At 45.1% G+C, this 19,495-nt stretch overlaps 2 protein-coding genes across 2 annotated transcripts in view; one reads left to right on the forward strand and one right to left on the reverse strand.

Moving 5' to 3' along the window:
- LOC309562750 (uncharacterized protein) overlaps positions 1-19,495 on the reverse strand; it is a 253,710-nt gene that overhangs the window by 33,584 nt on the left and 200,631 nt on the right. The window lies entirely within an intron of this gene.
- LOC309564443 (uncharacterized protein) overlaps positions 4,205-19,495 on the forward strand; it is a 46,098-nt gene continuing 30,807 nt past the window's right edge. Inside the window, 3 exon segments of the mRNA XM_082269073.1 lie at positions 4,205-4,347; positions 5,790-6,663; positions 7,091-7,323. Of these exon segments, the coding sequence (XP_082125199.1) occupies positions 4,293-4,347; positions 5,790-6,663; positions 7,091-7,323 (1,162 nt within the window). The 5' untranslated portion in view covers positions 4,205-4,292.

The raw sequence follows: 19,495 nt of genomic DNA on the forward strand, positions 1-19,495 counted from the left end.
CATAGTTGGTTGTGGATCCCGATGGAGCACTGTGGGCACAGGTAGCAGATGAAGGATAGCTGTATCGGTAGTTTCCGTAGGTAAGCGGTGATGGAACACAGGCTAATGGTGCAGGCCGGCTTCCAGTGTATTAGGCTGCTGACTCGATACTGAGTATGTACCGCCTGTGTGTAGCATGTGCTGTGGGGGAGGTGTACTGTAGACTGTCCCAACAAAGCAGAGGGGGATAGGTGACTCACCACTGTCCAGATACCTCGACCCCGTTGCTACTGCTGGAGCGGCTCGTAAGTGCCGTAGACGCCTACTTGATCCAGTTCAGGTTCCCACTATGTTCGTTCCTTCAGATTAGGGGTGTGTGCCCGTCATCTACTATCCATTGGTCAACACAGATGATGACGCTATGCTGACGCGTTTCGTCGCCCAATCACACCAACTTCTTCAGAGCCCAAAGTTAGAGGTGATTTATTCTTCCAAAGCAAATACACTTTTGTAAACTGGCACTGACTAGTATTTCAATGGTTCTCTTCTCCCTCAGTTTTTCTCTATCATACAGCTAATGTGAGGGGCAGGGGAGGGTCAAACAAGGATGCTATGCAGGCGGCCGACATCCTCCTTATCAACCGATTATGCCAATTGTCGTTTGGCTCACTGGCAGTTAGAAGGATGTAATTGTGCACAATGAAAACCTTTTTTGAAAACAATTTTTGGGCGATTTTTTTAAGCCATTTTGGCCAAGGCACCCCTGAAGAAACCTCAAGGCACCCCAGGGTTAAAAAAGGTTGTATTACTCAGTGAGAATATTTACTAACATGTGGGAAAACACAAAATCTGGCCAAGTACTTCTCCATCTGTAGTTCCTCTGGGCTCCACAAGATGCTGATCGTGCTTATACCAACAAGAGGCTCCAACAGGCAGTCTCTATGGTGTCTACAGACAGGAAGTGATGTCATAGTATAAATAGGAAGTTCCAGGTGAGAGGTGAGTCGGGAGGAAGTAGAGAGGAGACATTGCTGGAACTGGCAGTAGGTAATCAGAAATTTACGTTTTAACTTTAGCGGTCTATCCATACTTCTGTTGGGTGCGGGGGATGGTGGATTTATTTAGATGTGTACTTTTTATATTTTTTTTATAACTTTTAATCGAAATGTATAAAACCTGATGAAGCGAATCCAAGTTTCCTTGAAAGCTTGGAACTTTTTTTATAACCTAAGTTAGCCGATAAAGGGGAATCACCTGAACTCAGAATTTTCAGCATTAAGTTACGGCCAAGCAGGTACAATATTTTACTACTTCTAAGTTTTAATTGGGAAGAACGCAGAAAAATGACTCTTCCTGATTCTGATTTTACATAGTTACCTCCGTCTCAAATAATCAGGACAGAATGTGATGGGCATAGTCTGTGAAGTATACAAATATTACAGGAATAGGGTTTTTATGTTGCAATAAAGCTCAAAAATCTTATTTTAAAAGAGGTGGGACACACCCGGGGGAAAAGTCAGTGCACCCTATGACCTCACAGCTCCTACTTCGATTGTCCCTCCATCCAGAGTCAGTGCACCCTATGACTTCGCATTTACATCACAGCTCCTCTTCCCTATGTCCCTCCATCCAGAGTCAGTGCACCCTATGACATCACAATGACCTCAGAGCTCCTCCTTTCATTGTCCCTCCATCCAGAGTCAGTGCATCCCATGACTTCACATCAGCATCACAGCTCCTCTTCCCAATGTCCCTCTGTGTAGATTTAGCACATCGCATAACATCATACTGAACCTATGCTGACCTCTCAGCTCTTCCTCCCATTGTCCATCTATCCTGAGTCAGTGACATATACTCAACCTCCAAGTTTCTCCTCGAAATGGCCCTCCATCCAGAGTCAGTGGCATCATATCAACCTCATAGCTTCTCCTCGAAATGGCCCTCCATCCAGAGTCAGTGACATCTTATCAACCTCATAGCTTCTTCTCGAAATGGTCCTCCATCCAGAGTCAGTGACATCTAATCAACCTCATAGCTTCTCCTCGAAATGGTCCTCCATCTAGGCTCAGTGACATCTTATCAACCTCATAGCTTCTCCTCAAAATGGCCCTCCATCCATTGTCAGTGGTATCTAATCAACCTCATAGCTTCTCCTCAAAATGGTCCTTAATCCAGAGTCAGTAACATCTTATCAACCTCATAGCGTCTCCTCTAAATGGCCCTCCATCCAGTGTCAGTGGCATCTTATCAACCTGATAGCTTCTCCTTGAAATGGCCCTCCATCCAGAGTCAGTGACATCTTATCAACCTCATAGTGTCTCCTCTAAATGGCCCTCCATCCAGAGTCAGTGACATCTTATCAACCTCATAGCTTCTCCTCCAAATGGCTCTTAATCCAGAGTCAGTGACATCTTATCAACCTCATAGCTTCTCCTCTAAATGACCCTCCATCCATGGTCAGTGACATTTTATCAACCTCCAAGCTTCTCCTTGAAGTGGCCCTCCATCCAGTGTCAGTGGCATCTAATCAACCTCATAGCTTCTCCTTGAAATGGCCCTCTATCCAGAATCATTGGCTTCTTATCAACCTCATAGTTTCTCCTCCAAATGACCCTATATCCATAGTCAGTGACATCCTATCAACCTCAAAGCTTCTCCTCCAAATGTCCCTCTAGTACATCCTATCACATCACACTGACCTCAGCGCTCCTTCCTCTAATGTCCCTCCATCCAGAGTCAGCACATCTCATAATAACATCATTCATACTGACCCTACACAGACTTCACATCTCCTCCCAATGACCCTCCATCCAGAGTCAGAGAATCCTATGACATCACACTGACCTAGAAACTCCTCCTCCCAATGTCCCCCCCATCTGGAGTCAATGATCATCCTACCCTCAAAGCTCTGACACCCAATGTCCATACTCACAGCAGTGCTTGAGAGCAGAACAATTTTAAGACAAAAGAAGAATCCCATTTATCATACCTTGTCTGTAAATATAATACAATGCAGAACTGGCTCAGAGACAAAACACACCACACATATAAAGTGGGATTACATGTCCAACAGGCCCAAAATAGGAAGAGACGCTAGGGAGCCCAAAACAAATATGTATCTAAGCATAATCCCACTAAGGGCTCTTCCTAAATCTCATATTAACCTTAATTTGTCCCCATCATTATGTTGTACAACTGATGGAATCTAAATAATTATTAATTATTTCAGATATTGGGCTACAGCGATACTTGCATCATATGACTGCATGAATCAGGATGGAGGAGGATCGGAGTCACATGACCGAAAGTATACTAAACCTCACCCTGGAGATCATCTCCCTGCTGACCGGAGAGGTGAGGAGGATTCTGGGAGGTCACATGACATCACTCTTATCTCTATTAATAAAACACAAACCTGACCGGAGAGGTGAGGAGGATTCTGGGAGGTCACATGACATCACTCTTATCTCTATTAATAAAACACAGACCTGACCGGAGAGGTGAGGGGGATTCTGGGATTCTAACATGATATTCCTATTGGTTCCCCAATACAGAGATTTCCTCATCTGAAGTCAGGTGATCATATGACCATCACAGTGCCTCCATGTGACTCCCTAAAACCTGAGAGACACAACATGGAGAAGATTCTAGAAGTCACCAAGAAGATCACTGATCTTCTGACAGGAGAGGTGAGCGGTGCTGGGAATTCTGGGACATTATCCAGTAACAGACAAGGGATGTGTCTGGATGGTGACTGTATCATTGTGTGTGTCAGGTTCCTATAAGGTGTCAGGATGTCACTGTCTATTTCTCCATGGAGGAGTGGGAGTATTTAGAAGGACACAAGGATCTCTACAAGGACGCCATGATGGAGAATCAGCCGCCCCTCACATCACCGGGTAAGAGGAGACTTTATTGTAAAGGAGAGAGCAGTACGGAGGATCCACCTAGATCCCCCATCATCTGATAAACACATAGAAACAATGTATTCAGTCAGTGTGTGTGTTTCCTACAGATGGATCCAGTAATGGGAACCCACCAGAGAGAATTCCCTCTCCTCTGTATTCCCGGGATTCCACACAGGAAGATCACACCATCCCTCACCATCATCAGGTAGGTGGAGTTGAGGTTCTAAACACAGTAATACCTTGCTGCCATCGCTTGTAAAACGTTCAAGCGAACATTCTTTTTAATTGTTTCATTTAATATTTGTTTTGCTTCTTCAGAATGAAGAAATTACTGAAATAAAAGTTGAGAGTAACGAGGAAGAAGAGGAGACGTATGTGAGGGGTGATGAGCAGACTGTGGAGGAGATGGTGAGGATAGTGACAATTAAAGAAGAAGACGTTCTTACAGAGATCGGCATAGGTGGGTAGTGAAGACTAAGAATGTTATTGATCTATCGTTGTGTGTGTAGAGTACTTTGGTCCTTCAGTTAGTTGTGGGTTGTAGACAAGTCCCAGATCTCCATAGGAATAAGTAGGGTCATGGTGCACATGTCTCCCCATAGGAATGAACGGGGTCATGGTGCACGTGTCTCCTCATAGGAATGAATGGGGTCATGGTGCACGTGTCTCCCCATAGGAATGAATGGGGTCATGGTGCATTTGTCTCCCCATAGGAATAAGTGGGGTCATGGTGCACGTGTCTCCCCATAGGAATGAATGGGGTCATGGCGCATTTGTCTCCCCATAGGAATAAGTGGGGTCATGGTGCACATGTCTCCTCATAGGAATAAGTGGGGTCATGGTGCACCTGTCCCTCCATAGAAATGAATGGGGTCATGGTGCACGTGTCTCCTCATAGGAATAAGTAGGGTCATGGTGCGCGTGTCTCCTCATAGGAATAAGTAGGGTCATGGTGCGCGTGTCTCCCCATAGGAATAAGTGGGGTCATGGTGAGTGTGTCTCCTCATAGGAATGAATGGGGTCATGGTGCACATGTCTCCTCATAGGAATAAGTGGGGTCATGGAGCACGTGTCTCCTCATAGGAATAAGTGGGGTCATGGAGTACGTGTCTCCCCATAGGAATAGGTGGGGTCATGGTGCACGTGTCTCCCCATAGGAATGAATGGGGTCATGGTGCATGTGTCTCTGCATAGGAACTAGTAGGGTCATGGTGCACGTGTCTCCTCATAGGAATGAATGGGGTCATGGTGCACGTGTCTCTCCATAGGAATAAATAGGTTCATGGTGCACGTGTCTCCCCATAGGAATAAGTAGGGTTATGGTGCACGTGTCTCCCCATAGGAATAAGTAGGGTCATGGTGCACATGTCTCCCCATAGGAATAAGTGGGGTCATGGTGCACGTGTCTCCCCATACGAATGAATGGGGTCATGGTGCATATGTCTCCCCATAGGAATGAATGGGGTCATGGTGCATATGTCTCCTCATAGGAATGAATAGGGTTATGGTGCACGTGTCTCCTCATTGGAATGAATAGGGTTATGTTGCACGTGTCTCCTCATTGGAATGAATAGGGTTATGGTGCACGTGTCTCCCCATAGGAATAAATAGGTTCATGGTGCACGTGTCTCCCCATAGGAATAAGTAGGGTCATGGTGCATGTGTCTCCCCATAGGAATGAATGGGGTCATGGTGATCGTGTCTCCTCATAGGAATAAGTAGGGTCATGGTGCACGTGTCCCCCCATAGAAATGAATGGGGTCATGGTGCATGTGTCCCCCTATAGGAATGAATGGGGTCATGGTCCACGTGTCCCCCCATAGGAATGAATAGGGTCGCGTGCACGTAAAAAATAAAAAGATTTTACAGTCAGTACAAAAATCTATTTATGTGTTTTCATAGATGGTCACGACCTGAAGAAAACCTCAGAGGAACGTGTCTTCTTATCTCCTGACTGCAAAATGGAAGATGAGGACATCACACAAGGTCACCTTGGAGAGAACCTAACCTTCAACCTTTATGCAGGACTTTACAATGTGAATGGTCCAACAGATCCCTCGGGCTTTGAGGAACCCCAAAATACGAGGCCTCGTGCCGTTCTTCAACAGAAGAAAATATTTTCCCTTCCCGAATGCGAGGAACCGGTTCTCTTTAAATCAAGTCTTAATGCCTTTGAAGGATCTCAGGACATCGAGAGGCCACATTCATGTTCTGAGTGCGGGAAGAGTTTCTCATTGAAAAAACAGCTGGTGAAACACCAGAGAGCTCACTACGGGCTGAAACCCTTTCCTTGTGACGAGTGCGGGAAGACCTTTTCCTCCAGAGGGGAGCTCGTCAGACACCAGAAAATCCACCTGGGAATAAAGTCCTATACGTGTCCCCAGTGCGGGAAAAGTTTCATACAGAAATCAGATCTTATCAGACATCAGACATCTCACCAGGTGGAGAGGCCGTACTTGTGCCCCGAGTGCGGGAAAGGCTTCAAACATAGAGCCGCTCTCACTAAGCATCAAAAACATCACACGGGGGACAAGCCGCATTCCTGCCCGGAGTGCGGGAGAGGGTTTGTGCAAAGATCGGACCTGTCTATACATCTGAGAACTCACACGGGGGAGAAGCCTTATTCCTGTTCGGAGTGCGGGAAGCGCTTCGTACAAAGATATCACGTCGTCGTACATCAAAGATCACACACGGGCGAGAGTCCCTATTCCTGCTCAGAGTGCGGGAAATCGTTTAAAAGGCGGTGCTACCTTAATGTACATCAAAGGAATCACAAGTAACGATGGGCCACACTGCTCTGGGTTTGATTTCGCAGGGGTTCTGCTGGTGGATGCCAAACCTGAATATTAGTGAAGTCAATAGGAGCCGAGCCTTTCGAAATAGAAAAAACATTTTCTTGGCTAATAGGCAAGGGGTTGTCAAAACAATAACATAGTGGGGGTGGTACTGCCCTGGGAAATATGTACTAAAAATCCATACTAGACCCATTAATCGAGCAGGCAGACAGGAGGGGGTGCCTTACCAGGGGGGCCCCGTCTCTGGCTAAGCACTTCGTCTACATGTTGATGAAAAACAAGGGCCTCTTCCCAACAACCCTGGCTTGGTGTTTGTGGGGGTCTGCACATAGGCAAGTTCCCGTTCTGAGTAAAAGAAATGTTTTGTATCTAAATAAAACCTTGTCTTATATCTGAGTCTCATATGAGTGAGAAGCCGTATTCCTTCTCTGAGTGCGGGAAATGTTTTGCATATAAATCACACCTTGACACACATCAGAGATCCCACACAGGCAAGACGACATATTCCTGTTCTTACTGCGGTAAATGTTTTGTATCTAAATTAAATCTTGTCTTGTATCTGAGGTCTCCTACAAGCGAGAAGCTGTATTTCTGTTCTGAGTGTGGGAAATGTTCTGCATATAAATCAAATTTTAACACACGTTAGAGATCTCCTTGGTTTCTCTTCGGTGGTTGGGTGCCATTTTTACGCTTTCTCTCTATTTCCCTTCATTTGACAGATATCCAATTTTTAGACTCCCCTGTAAAACATTGGGTAACATTTATATATATGGTTTTTAAGGTGAAACCAAACTCCGTTGTAGGGCACCTGAACTTCCCAGAGATGGAGGATAATCATAGTAGGGCACCTGAACTTCCCAGAGATGGAGGATAATCATAGTAGGGCTACTGAACTCTCCAGAGATGGAGGATAATCATAGTAGGGCTCCTGAACTCCCCAGAGATCCAGAGATGGAGGATAATCATGGTAGGGCTCCTGAAATCTCCAGAGATAGAGAATAATCATAGTAGGGCTCCTGAACTCTCCAGAGATAGAGAATAACCATGGTAGGGCTCCTGAACTTCCCAGAGATGGAGGACAATCATGGTAGGACTCCTGAACTCCCAAGAGATGGAGGATAATCATAGTAGGGCTCCTGAACTCTCCAGAGATGGAGGATAATCATAGTAGGGCTCCTGAACTCCCCAGAGATGGAGGACAATCATGGTAGGGCTCCTGAACTCCCCAGAGATGGAGGACAATCATGGTAGGACTCCTGAACTCCCAAGAGATGGAGGATAATCATGGAAGGGCTCCTGAACTCTCCAGAGATGGAGGATAATCATACTAGGGCTCCTTAACTCCCCAGAGATGGAGGATAATCATAGTAGGGCTCCTGAACTCCCTAGAGATGGAGGATAATTATGGCAGGGCCCCTGAACACTCAGAGATGAAGGGTAATCTTGGTAGGGCCTCCAAGCTGCAAAAGATAGAGGATAATCATAGTAGGGCTCCTGAACTTCCCAGAGATGGAGGATAATCATGGTAGGTCTCATGAACTCTCCAGAGATGGAGGATAATCATAGTAGGGCTCCTGAACTTCCCAGAGATGGCGAACAATCATAGTAGGGCCCCTGAACACCCAGAGATGAAGGATCATTTCGGTAGGGCCTCCAAGCATGGAAAGATAGAGGACAATCATAGTAGGGCTCCTGAGCTTCCCAGAGATGGTGAATAATCATAGCAGGGCTCCTGAATTCCCCAGAGATGGCGAATAATCATAGCAGGGCCCCTGAATACCCAGACATGAAGGATAATCTCGGTAGGGCCTCCAAGCATGGAAAGATAGAGGATAATCATGGTAGGGATCCTAAACACCCAGAGATGGAGGATAATCATAGTAGGGGCTCCTGAACACCTAGAGATGGAAGATAATTACAGTAGGGCCACTGGACAACCCAGAGATAGAGGATAAACATAGTAGGGCCCTGGAACACCCAGATATAAAGGATAATTATAGTAGGGCACCTGAACACCCAGAGGTGAAGGATAATCTTGGTAGGGCCTCCAGGCATGGAAAGATAGAGGATAATCATAGTAGAGCCCCTGAACACCCAGAGATGAAGGGTAACCTTGGTAGGGCCTCCAGGCATGGAAAGATAGAGGATAATCATAGTAGGGCTCCTGAACTTCCCAGAGATGGCGAATAATCATAGCAGGGCTCCTGATCTCCCCAGAGATGGCAAATAATCATAGCAGGGCCCCTCAACACCCAGAGATGAAGGATCATTTCGGTAGGGTCTCTAAGCATGGAAAGATAGAGGATAATCATAGTAGGGCTCCTGAATTTCCCAGAGATGGAGGATAACCATAGTAGGAGCTCCTGAACACCAGAGATGGAAAATAAACACAGTAGGGCCCCTGGACACCCCAGAGATAGAGGATAATCATAGTAGGGCCCATGAACACTCCAGAGATGGAGGATAATCATAGTAGTGCCCTGGAACACCCAGAGATGGAGGATAATCATAGTTACATAGTTAGTCAGGTTGAAAAAAGTCACAAGGCCCCTGAACACCCAGATATGAAGGACAATCTTGGTAGGGCCTCCAAGCATGGAAATATGGAGGATAATCATGGTAGGGCCTCCAAGCATGGAAATATGGAGGATAATCATGGTAGGGTTCCTGAACTCTCCAGAGATGGAGGATAATCATACTAGGACCCCTAAAGACCGGGATGGAAGATAATTATAGTAGGGCTCCTGAACTCCCCATAGATGGAGAACAATCATAGTAGGGCTCCTGAAGTCCCAATAAATGGAGGATAATCATTGTAGGGCCCCTGAACTCCCCAGAGATTGATGATAAACTTGGCAAGGCTCTTAAATATCTAGGGATGGAGGATAATCATAGTAGGGCTCCTGAACACCCAGAGATGGAGGATAATCATAGTAGGGCTCCTGAACTCCCCAGAGATGGAAGATAATAATGGTAGGGCCCCTGAACTCCCCAGAGATGGAGGATAAACGTAGTAAGGCTCTTGAACATCCAGAGATGGAGGATAATCATAGTAGGGCTCCTGAACTCCCCAGAGATGGAGGGTAATCATTTTAGGGCTTCTAAACACCCTGAGATTAGGGATAATCTTGGTAGGGCCCCCAAACACCGAAAGATGAAGGACAATCATAGTTAGGCTCCTGAACACCCAAAGATGGAGCATAATCATTGTAGGGCTCCTGAACATCCAGAGATGAAGGATATCTTAGCAAAAGCTCCTGAACAACCAGAGATGGAAGATAATCATAGTAGGGCCCCTGAACACCTAGATATAGAGGAGTATCATAGTAGGGGCTCCTGAACACCTAGAGATGGAGGATACTCATAGTAGGAGCTCCTGAACACCCACAGGTGGAAGATAATCACAGTAGGGCCCCTTGACACCCCAGAGATAGAGGATAATCATGGAAGGGTTCCTGAACTCTCCAAAGATGGAGGATAATCATACTAGCGCCCCGTAACACCCAGAAATTAAGGATAATCATAGTAGGGCTCCTGAACTCCGCAGAGATGGCGAACAATCATAGTAGGGCTCCTGAACTCCCATTATATGGAGGATAATCATAGTAGGGCTCCTGAACTCCCATTAGATGGAGGGTAATCATTGTAGGGCCCCTGAACTCCCCAGAAATGGAGAATAAACATAGCAAGGCTCTTGAACATCCAGAGATGGAGGATAATCATAGTAGGGCTCCTGAACTCCCCAGAGATGGAGGATAATCATAGTAGGGCTCCTGAACTCCCCAGAGATGGAGGATAATCATAGTAGGGCTCCTGAACTCCCCAGAGATGGAGGATAACCATAGTAGGGCCCCTGAACTCCCAAGAGATAGAGGATTATCATACTAGGGCTCCTGAACACCCAGAGAGAGAGGATTATCATAGTACGGCCCCTAAACACCCCAGAGATTGAGGATAATCATTGTAGGGCTCCTAAACACCCAGAGAGGTACAATAATCATAGTAGGGTCCCTGAACACCCCAGAGATGGTGGATAATCATAGTAGGGTCCCTGAACACCCCAGAGATGGAGGGTAATCATAGTAGGGCCCTGGAACACCCAGCGATGGGGGATAATTATAGTAGGACATGTGGCCTGTTATGGTTTGAAGGATGAGTGCAAGCTGCCCAAGCTGTATGTTCAGATATTGGGTTTGGGTTGGAATTTAGTGGGGGATCTCACACATTCTTTTCTTATGGTTCACATGTTGTTACCCCTTAAAATCCATACCAGACCCAAAGTGTCTGGTAGAGAATTTGGGGAGGACCCCATGCTGTTTTTTTTTTTTTTTTGTGTGTGTGTGTGTGAGAGGGGGGGGGGGGCACTTTTCTTTTTTTACACTATCCCCTCCCCTTTTGTATACATTCCGCCGCCAACTGGGAGCTCCCTAACAACGGAAAGGTCCCAAGTGGGTGTCACATTTATCAGTGGTAATAGTATTGGTAATATGGTTTCACTACCCATTGAAGCCGGAGATTCGGCTTGGCCAAACACCCATGGAGTTCAGCCGTTTGCTGAAACTCCCGAACAGCGAATGTGGGCTCAGACCAAACTGTGAGCTCATGCCGAATGGGAAGACGGGTGAGGTCTGCAGGGCAGTGAATGGTCTTATTTTGGTCTTGGTATGAGCAGGCCGTTGTTTTTTTTTTTTTTTCGCAGACCCTCCTTCTAAAAAGTCGAGGTTCTTTAGAGCCGGTTCACACTATTACGACTTGTCAGGCGACTTGGTCAGCCTGGCAAGTCGCGCACCGTCGTGGTCCATTGAGTAGTACAGGACCGGTTCTAATAGGATCGACACAAGTCGTTCCGACTTAGAAAAAGGGTCCTGTACTACTTCGGGGCGACCTGGAGTGACTTGCATAGACATTCATTTTATGAAGTCCGTGCAAGTCGTGCCGAAGTCGCGGTGCACGCGACCTCACAGGTCGCCCCCTAAGTCGGAGCGACGTAGTGTGAACCGAGCCTTAACCTCAGTTTATTTATTCTTCCTTCGTAGCTGAGCTCCTCCATATTCCTTATTAATTTGTTCATCCCGTGAAAAAACGTCTCTATCTGCGGTTCCCCTGAGTTCGACAAGGTGCTGATCTGACTTATATCAAGGGAAGGTTCCTACAGAAAGTCTCTATGATACAGACAGGAAGTGATGTCAGGTATAAATAAGAAGTTCCGGGTGAAAGGTGAGTCAGGAGGAAGTAGAGAGGAGACATTGCTGGAACTGGCAGCAGAGGAGGTAGTAAGTGATGTGTATATATGTATATCATTATAAATGTCTAGTAACCCCTTTAGATACCTCTATAGGGGGGGCATTTTTATGTTAAGATTTTTAATTTTTGAGAAAAATAATTTTAAAGTTTTGCACTCTATGTATTTACATCATACCCAATTTTTTTCGAGGGGGGCAGGTAAGGCTTTCGTTTAGAAGAGAAGATACCGAAAAGTTTCGGGAAGAAAGACGAAAAAAATATAGAAATTTCCAAATTTTTAGTAATTTTTCCCATGCTAATTGTTACACAACTGCAGATATTCACACCAAAATGTTATTTGCAAAACTTGTCGATTCCTACTTCAAATCCAAAGTTCACCTTTCACTATAGGCATAGGCGTGTGCATAGGGTGTGCCAGGTGTGCCTGGGCATACCCTAATCACCTAGTGTGCATTAGCATTATCGCTCTGTGTAGCAGCGGGGAGATGGGAAAGATCTCCCTTTTACTGCTCTAAGAGAAGTGCTTACACACTTCTCTATCACTGGGAAAAGGAAAATCCCCCAATGGTATGGGACTTTGTATGCCACACGCACACTGAACAAGAATACGAGAATTGTACAGGTAAAAAACAATTTTATTTAAACAAAGAACACAAAAAATTGTACAACGTAAATGTCTAAAGCAAAATAGACACAACAATTAAAAACTTGCAAGTGTTGACAGACCAGTATCCGTACAGAAGACCCTTGGGTGTCATTGGTAGGATGAACCAGACTAGACCCTACGCGTTTCGGGTTACAAACCCTTCATCAGGGGTCACCCAGAGTTCAGTACCTAATGTCAACCCAGAGGGAGCTTCTTAGTAGGGGCAACTGGACTGTCGATTAAAATCGGTGTCAACCGAAGAGAGGATGTCAAGGGCTTAGGAGAACATGATTCATTGGAAAGATAGCAATAGGATAGACCAATGTTGGCGGAAGCCGACCTGATCGAGGGCACCACAATGATCCGTTACTGGTCCAAATTACTTAAGAGTAGTAAAGTCACTCAAAAGAGTCCCATAATGTCGCTCTACAAAGTACATTTATGTTCATGGCAGAAGGTAAGTAAGGTGTGGGAGTAGGGCATTTGTCTGACGTGGATATTCTCCTACGTCTTGTTCACCACGGCGTGGACATCCTCTGCAGAGGATGTCCACGCCGTGGTGAACAAGACGTAGGAGAATATCCACGTCAGACAAATGATGAAGGGTTTGTAACCCGAAACGCGTAGGGTCTAGTCCGGTTCATCCTACCAATGACACCCAAGGGTCTTCTGTACGGATACTGGTCTGTCAACACTTGCAAGTTTTTAATTGTTGTGTCTATTTTGCTTTAGACATTTACGTTGTACAATTTTTTGTGTTCTTTGTTTAAATAAAATTGTTTTTTACCTGTACAATTCTCGTATTCTTGTTCAGTGTGCGTGTGGCATACAAAGTCCCATACCATTGGGGGATTTTCCTTTTCCTACTAATCGGGATTATGGCCAAACACACTGGGTATTGAGTGATAGGTCCTACCTAATCCCTTCTCTATCACTGTGCTAGCAGGGAAATCAATGTGCCAAGGCCATATATATATATATATATATATATATATAGACACACAAAAACACGCATGTGTGTTTGAGCTTTGGGGTGCAATAGGCTGCGCACACCTATGACTATAGGAAAGGTGTTTATATCTTTCGATGTTATGTCACCCAGGTATAAAGGAACTGTTTGAGTTGTGGACAGGTTCTCGTGTTTCAAGGTCATGGTATAGATATTAGTAGTTGGTTATATCTAACTGGACTTGTTCTGTAATGTTGAAGACATTTTGTAGCTTCTGAAAGCCACTTCTTCAGGCTGAGCTCTTGTTTCCATGAAGGTTCTCTCTTATCCAGGTCGTGGTATATCTAGTAGTAGTCAATCACATTCAACTGGGCTTGTTCTGTAATGTTGAAGACATTTAGTAGCTTCTGAAAACCACTTCTTCAGGCTAAGCCCATGTGTCTGTGAAGGTTCTTAGTTGTGTTGTGTGGAGTTGTGGACGGGTTCTCGTGTTTCCTGGTCATGGTATAGATATTAGTAGTTGGTTATATCTAACTGGACTTGTTCTGTAATGTTGAAGACGTTTTGTAGATTCTGAAAGCCACTTCTCCAAGCTGAGCCCTTGTGTTCAGGAAAGTTCTCTCTTATCCGGGTCATGGTATATCTAGTATTAGTCAATAACATTCAACTGGACTTGTTCTGTAATGTTGAAGGCCTTTTTGTAGCTTTTGAAAGCCACTTCTTCAGGCCGAGCCCTTGTGTCCATGAAGGTTCTTTTGTATCCAGGTCATTGTATATCTAGTAGTAGTCAAACACATTTAACTGGACTTGTTCTGTAACATTGACGGTGTATCAAAGCCTCTTCTTTACGCTAAGCCCATGTATCTGTGAAGGTTCTTAGTTGTGTTGTGTGGAGTTGTGGACAGGTTCTCGTGTTTCATGGTCATGGTATAGATATTAGTAGTTGGTTATATCTAACTGGACTTGTTCTGTAATGTTGAAGACATTTTGTAGCTTCTGAAAGCCACTTGTTCAGGCTGAGCCCTTGTTTCCATGAAGGTTCTTTCTTATCCAGGTCATGGTATATCTAGTGTAGTGAATCACATTCAACTGGACTTGTTCTGTAATGTTGAAGACATTTTGTAGCTTCTGAAAGCCACTTCTTCAGGCTGAACCCTTGTGTCTATGAAGGTTCTCTCTTAGCCTTAGCTTGGTATCCATTCACAGAGAGAAGCATTCTGCATAGATCACATGACCACCTCAAAGAGGATGGAGGAAGACCGAAGTCAGATGACTAAGCAGATACTAAACCTCACCCTGGAGATCATCTGCCTGCTGACCGGAGAGGTGAGGAGGATTCTGGGAGGTCACATGACATCACTCTTATCTCTATTAATAAAACACAGACCTGACTGGAGAGGTGAGGAGGATTCTGGGTAGGTAATATAACATCACGTTGCTTTTTCTTTGTAGAGTTTTAACCCTCTGAAAGATGAAGACCAACTAACCTTTACAATGCCTCCACCTCGATCCTTGATACTTAAGAGAAACAATGAAAAGAAGATTCTCAAGGTCATCAAGAAGATGATGGAGCTGCTGACAGGAGAGGTGAGCGGTGCTGGGAATTCTGGGACATTATCCAGTAACAGACAAGGGATGTGTCTGGATGGTGACTGTATCATTGTGATTGTCAGGTTCCTATAAGGTGTCAGGATGTCACTGTCTATTTCTCCATGGAGGAGTGGGAGTATTTAGAAGGACACAAGGATCTCTACAAGGACGTCATGATGGAGAATCAGCCGCCCCTCACATCACCGGGTAAGAGGAGACTTTATTGTAAAGGAGAGAGCAGTACGGAGGCTCCACCTAGATCCCCCATCATCTGATAAACACATAGAAACAATGTATTCAGTCAGTGTGTGTGTTTCCTACAGATGGATCCAGTAATGAGAACCCACCAGAGAGATGTCTCCGTCCTCTGTATTCCTGAGATTCCACACAGCAGGATCACACCTATGCTCAACATTATGAGGTCAATGTCTTGGTCAAAAAAGTGACTCACCACCTGTATACCTGTACAGCACTTTTATTTTTCACATGTTTTATAGATGTTGCTTTCTGTCTTTCTGTTGGTTTAGGATGAAGAACAGATTCATATTAAAGTTGAGGTTAAGGAGGAAGAAGAAGAGCAGCCAGCAGAGAAGGATACGATAAAGGTGACCATTAAGGAGGAGGACGTTCCTACAGAGATCCACACCGGTGAGTCTTAGGCTTCATATTGGTTCTCTCTGAAGCCGTGGCTCAGTGGTGTCACTATTGGGGTGCGGACTGCACCCATGGAACACCTGCCAGTGGGGTGACACCACTGGCGTAGCATCAGGGGTTGCAGTTGCGACTCTGGCTCTGTTCCAGGGGGCCCGGGAGGCCTTCCTGTTACATCAGGTATCATGGCGGGCTGCGGTCCTGCAACTTAGGAGCCGCCACTACTGTCATTCTTTTGGAGCTATTTGCAGGACGGCTCTGGATAAAGGGCAGGGGCTGCCCGAATTAACAAGCAGGTGATTGGTTGTTTGGTTGCCAGGATTGTCCTGCATCCTATCACCTTTCAGCTTGTATCGCCCAGCCCTCTGTCCAGACCTGCTGTGCCTCTGCACTGTGTAAGGTAAGACAGGAGGAGGAAGCAATGAGGGGGGGGGGCTATGGACATTAATGTATAGACGGAGGGGGAGCTGAGGATTTTAATGGAAGGGAGCTTAGGACATTAATAGAAGGGGGCTGAGAGCTTTAATGGGGGAAGCTGAGAACATTAATGGGGGGAGCTAAGGACAATAATGGGGGGGAACTGAGGACATTAATGGGGGAGGGGCTGAGCACACTAATTGAGGGGGAGATATGGACATTAATGGAGATAGCTGAGGACATTAATGGAGGAGGGGCCTAAGACATTCATGGGGGGAACTGAGGACATTTATATCCATAGCCCCTATTCCATTAATGTCCTCCGCTCCCCCCATTAATGGCCTCAGCTCTCCCCATTAATGTCCATAGCTCCCTCTCTATTATTGGGGAGAGCTGAGGACAATAATGGAGGAGGGGCCTAAGACATTCATGGGGGGAACTGAGGACATTTATATCCATAGCCCCTATTCCATTAATGTCCTCAGCTCCCCCCATTAATAGCCTCAGCTCTCCCCATTAATGTCCATAGCTCCCTCTCCATTATTGGGGAGAGCTGAGGACAATAATGGAGGAGGGGGGGCTGAGGACATTAATGGAGGGGGACTGAGGACATTAATGGGAGAGCTGAGGACATTAATGGAGGGGGGCTGAGGACATTAATGGAGGGGGGCTGAGGACATTAATTGAGGGGGAGCTGGGGACATTAATGGGGGAGCTGAGGACATTAATGGAGGGGGGCTGAGGACATTATTGTGGGGAGCTGGGGACATTAATGGGGGAGCTGAGGACATTAATGGAGGGGGGCTGAGGACAGTAATGGGGCCGGGGGCTGCCCTACCTGCGATCTTTTTTTTTTTTTTTAAATCGTGGCACACCCAGTCGCATGGTGCTGCAGCACTTTGTGGTTTGGCATGCAATAAAATGTGCCGTAGGTGCCGATGTGTGGGGGGGCCATTAGGAGGTTAGTCTGTGATCACTCCGGGCCACACAGAGTCTGTGACGAAGTCAGTCAGTCAGTCACCCTGTAAGGGGGGTCACTCATGTAAGGGAGTGGATTCCCTTAGTTAGGGAAGTGGAGACCCTTAGGTATAGGAGTGGAGACCCTTAGGTAGGGGAGTGGATACCCTTAGGTAAGGGAGTGGATAGGATACCCTTAGGTAAGGGAGTTGATAGGATACCCTTAGGTAAGGGGGTGGAGACCCTTAGGTAAGGGGGTGGAGACCCTTAGGTAAGGGAGTTGAGACCCTTAGGTAAGGGAGTTGAGACCCTTAGGTAGGGGAGTGGAGACCCTTAGGTAGGGGAGTGGAGCCACCTGGGTAAGGGAGTGGAGACCCTTAGGCTCCGTTCACATCTAGGCGTTTTGGGGCGTTTTTGGGGAGTTTTTCTGCTCTAGGATCAGCTCTCAAAACGCCCAACAAGACAAATCCTATTCATTTCAATGGCCCCTGTTCACATCTGAGCGTTTTGACGCTGTAAGCAAAACGCCCAATGCTCAAAAAAGTACATGAGCTTCTTTTTGGGCAGATTACAGGCGTTTTCCATTGGTTTCTATTCAATCTAAAAACGCCTACACAAAAAAACGCCTGTAAAAACGCCTGTAAATCGCGGTAAAATCGCGGTAAAATCGCCGTAAAAAACGCGCGAAAACGATACGCTCAGGTGTGAATGTAGCCTTAGGTAGGGGAGTGGAGCCACCTGGGTAAGGGAGTGGAGACCCTTAGGTAGGGGAGTGGAGACCCTTAAGTAAGGGAGTGGAGACCCTTAGGTAAGGGAGTGGATTCCCTTAAGTAAGGCAGTGGAGACCCTTAGGTAGGGGAGTGGAGCCCCCTGTGTAAGGGAGTGGAGACCCTTCGGTAAGGGAGTGGAGACCCTTAGGTAATTTTGTGCGTTTTACACGTTCGAGAATATTATTCTGAACGAATATAATGAGTTTTTTTTAATCGATTAATTTATTTTTAACAGCATATACCAATCTTAGTGAATACAGACTACAGTAGGGAATATATAAGTATATGTATTCACAATAAATAGTTAGACTTGAGGTGACACAAAGAGATAACTTTTACATAAAATACAAACTTAAAACGATAAATGCAATGGGATATGTAGCTCAATAATAAAAAGAAAAAGAAAGCAAGATTACGTTTTCCCCAGGTATAGTGAAACCACAGATAAATAATGTTCTATATAATCAGACCACAATTGTCTGCGAATTGCGCAGCCAACAGTCACTCCGATGCAGATGGAGTGATAATAGGCTATGCAAAATGGGAGACTTAATCGCTAATATTGCGCTAAACTTGATACTAATAAAAACGTCTAAAAACAAAAATCAGTCTTTAGAGAAAAATCTAATATGGTTCATACGGCTGGGACTGTAATCTCATTACCCTTTAGCATGAAATTCAAAACATATAAGGAAGGAAATAAATGATAAGCAGAAAATCATAATCAGATAAACAGCAATGGATATGTATACCACACTTAAAATGGCTGCTAGCTTAAAATGGTCGTTACCAGAGTCCTTAAGATGGCTGCCTTTCCCAAAATGGTGGCCGGTTAGGGAGGAGTTTCGTCTGGTGTCCTTCAAAGTTACAGATAAGGGATGGAGCAAGATGGGGTATGTATAGATGAGTATGAGTATGGATGTAAGTAGCGTGTGTGTGTTGAAGTGTAATGAATGTTGTTGCAATGTGTGTGTGTTGAAGTGTGTTGAAGTGTTGTTGCGTTGTGTGTGTATGTTGAAGTGTATTGAAGTGTTGTTGCGTTGTGCATCATCTCACATCTGGGGTTCCTTTTTATTTTGTGTTGAACAAAAGGGCCGTAAAAATTACAACAAGCCGAACCCAGAAGGTGGAACTTTATTCCCATTGGTTGGGATCACTTAACCATTAACTGGTGAGGTCAATGGGCGACACCTCCACTAGTCATTCAGTATATGGGATATTAGAATTATATGATAAGTTCTTCAATTAATAATAATCATAAAAACAATATGAGAATTTGTCCATACTCTCATGGTACATACGTGGCCATCTAATATCTCCATCATGTATCTAGGTAAGGATTGGACCTGGTAACGCTGTTTAAAAAGGATATATTATTAATACGATATATATATATATATATATATATATATATATATATTGATTGGAAATTACTGATTTACCCAGATACCATATATTTACATTTAGTAGCAGTAAAAATTATATAGATACATAGACAGTTATTGTATATATTGCTACACAAAACTTGTATATGTAAACTTTTCTACACATGGGTTATTTCCAATCAGAATATTATCTACTAGGGGATT

Source organism: Pelophylax lessonae (assembly GCF_965119305.1).
Source record: "Pelophylax lessonae genome assembly, chromosome: 9".
Lineage (NCBI taxonomy): Eukaryota > Metazoa > Chordata > Amphibia > Anura > Ranidae > Pelophylax > Pelophylax lessonae.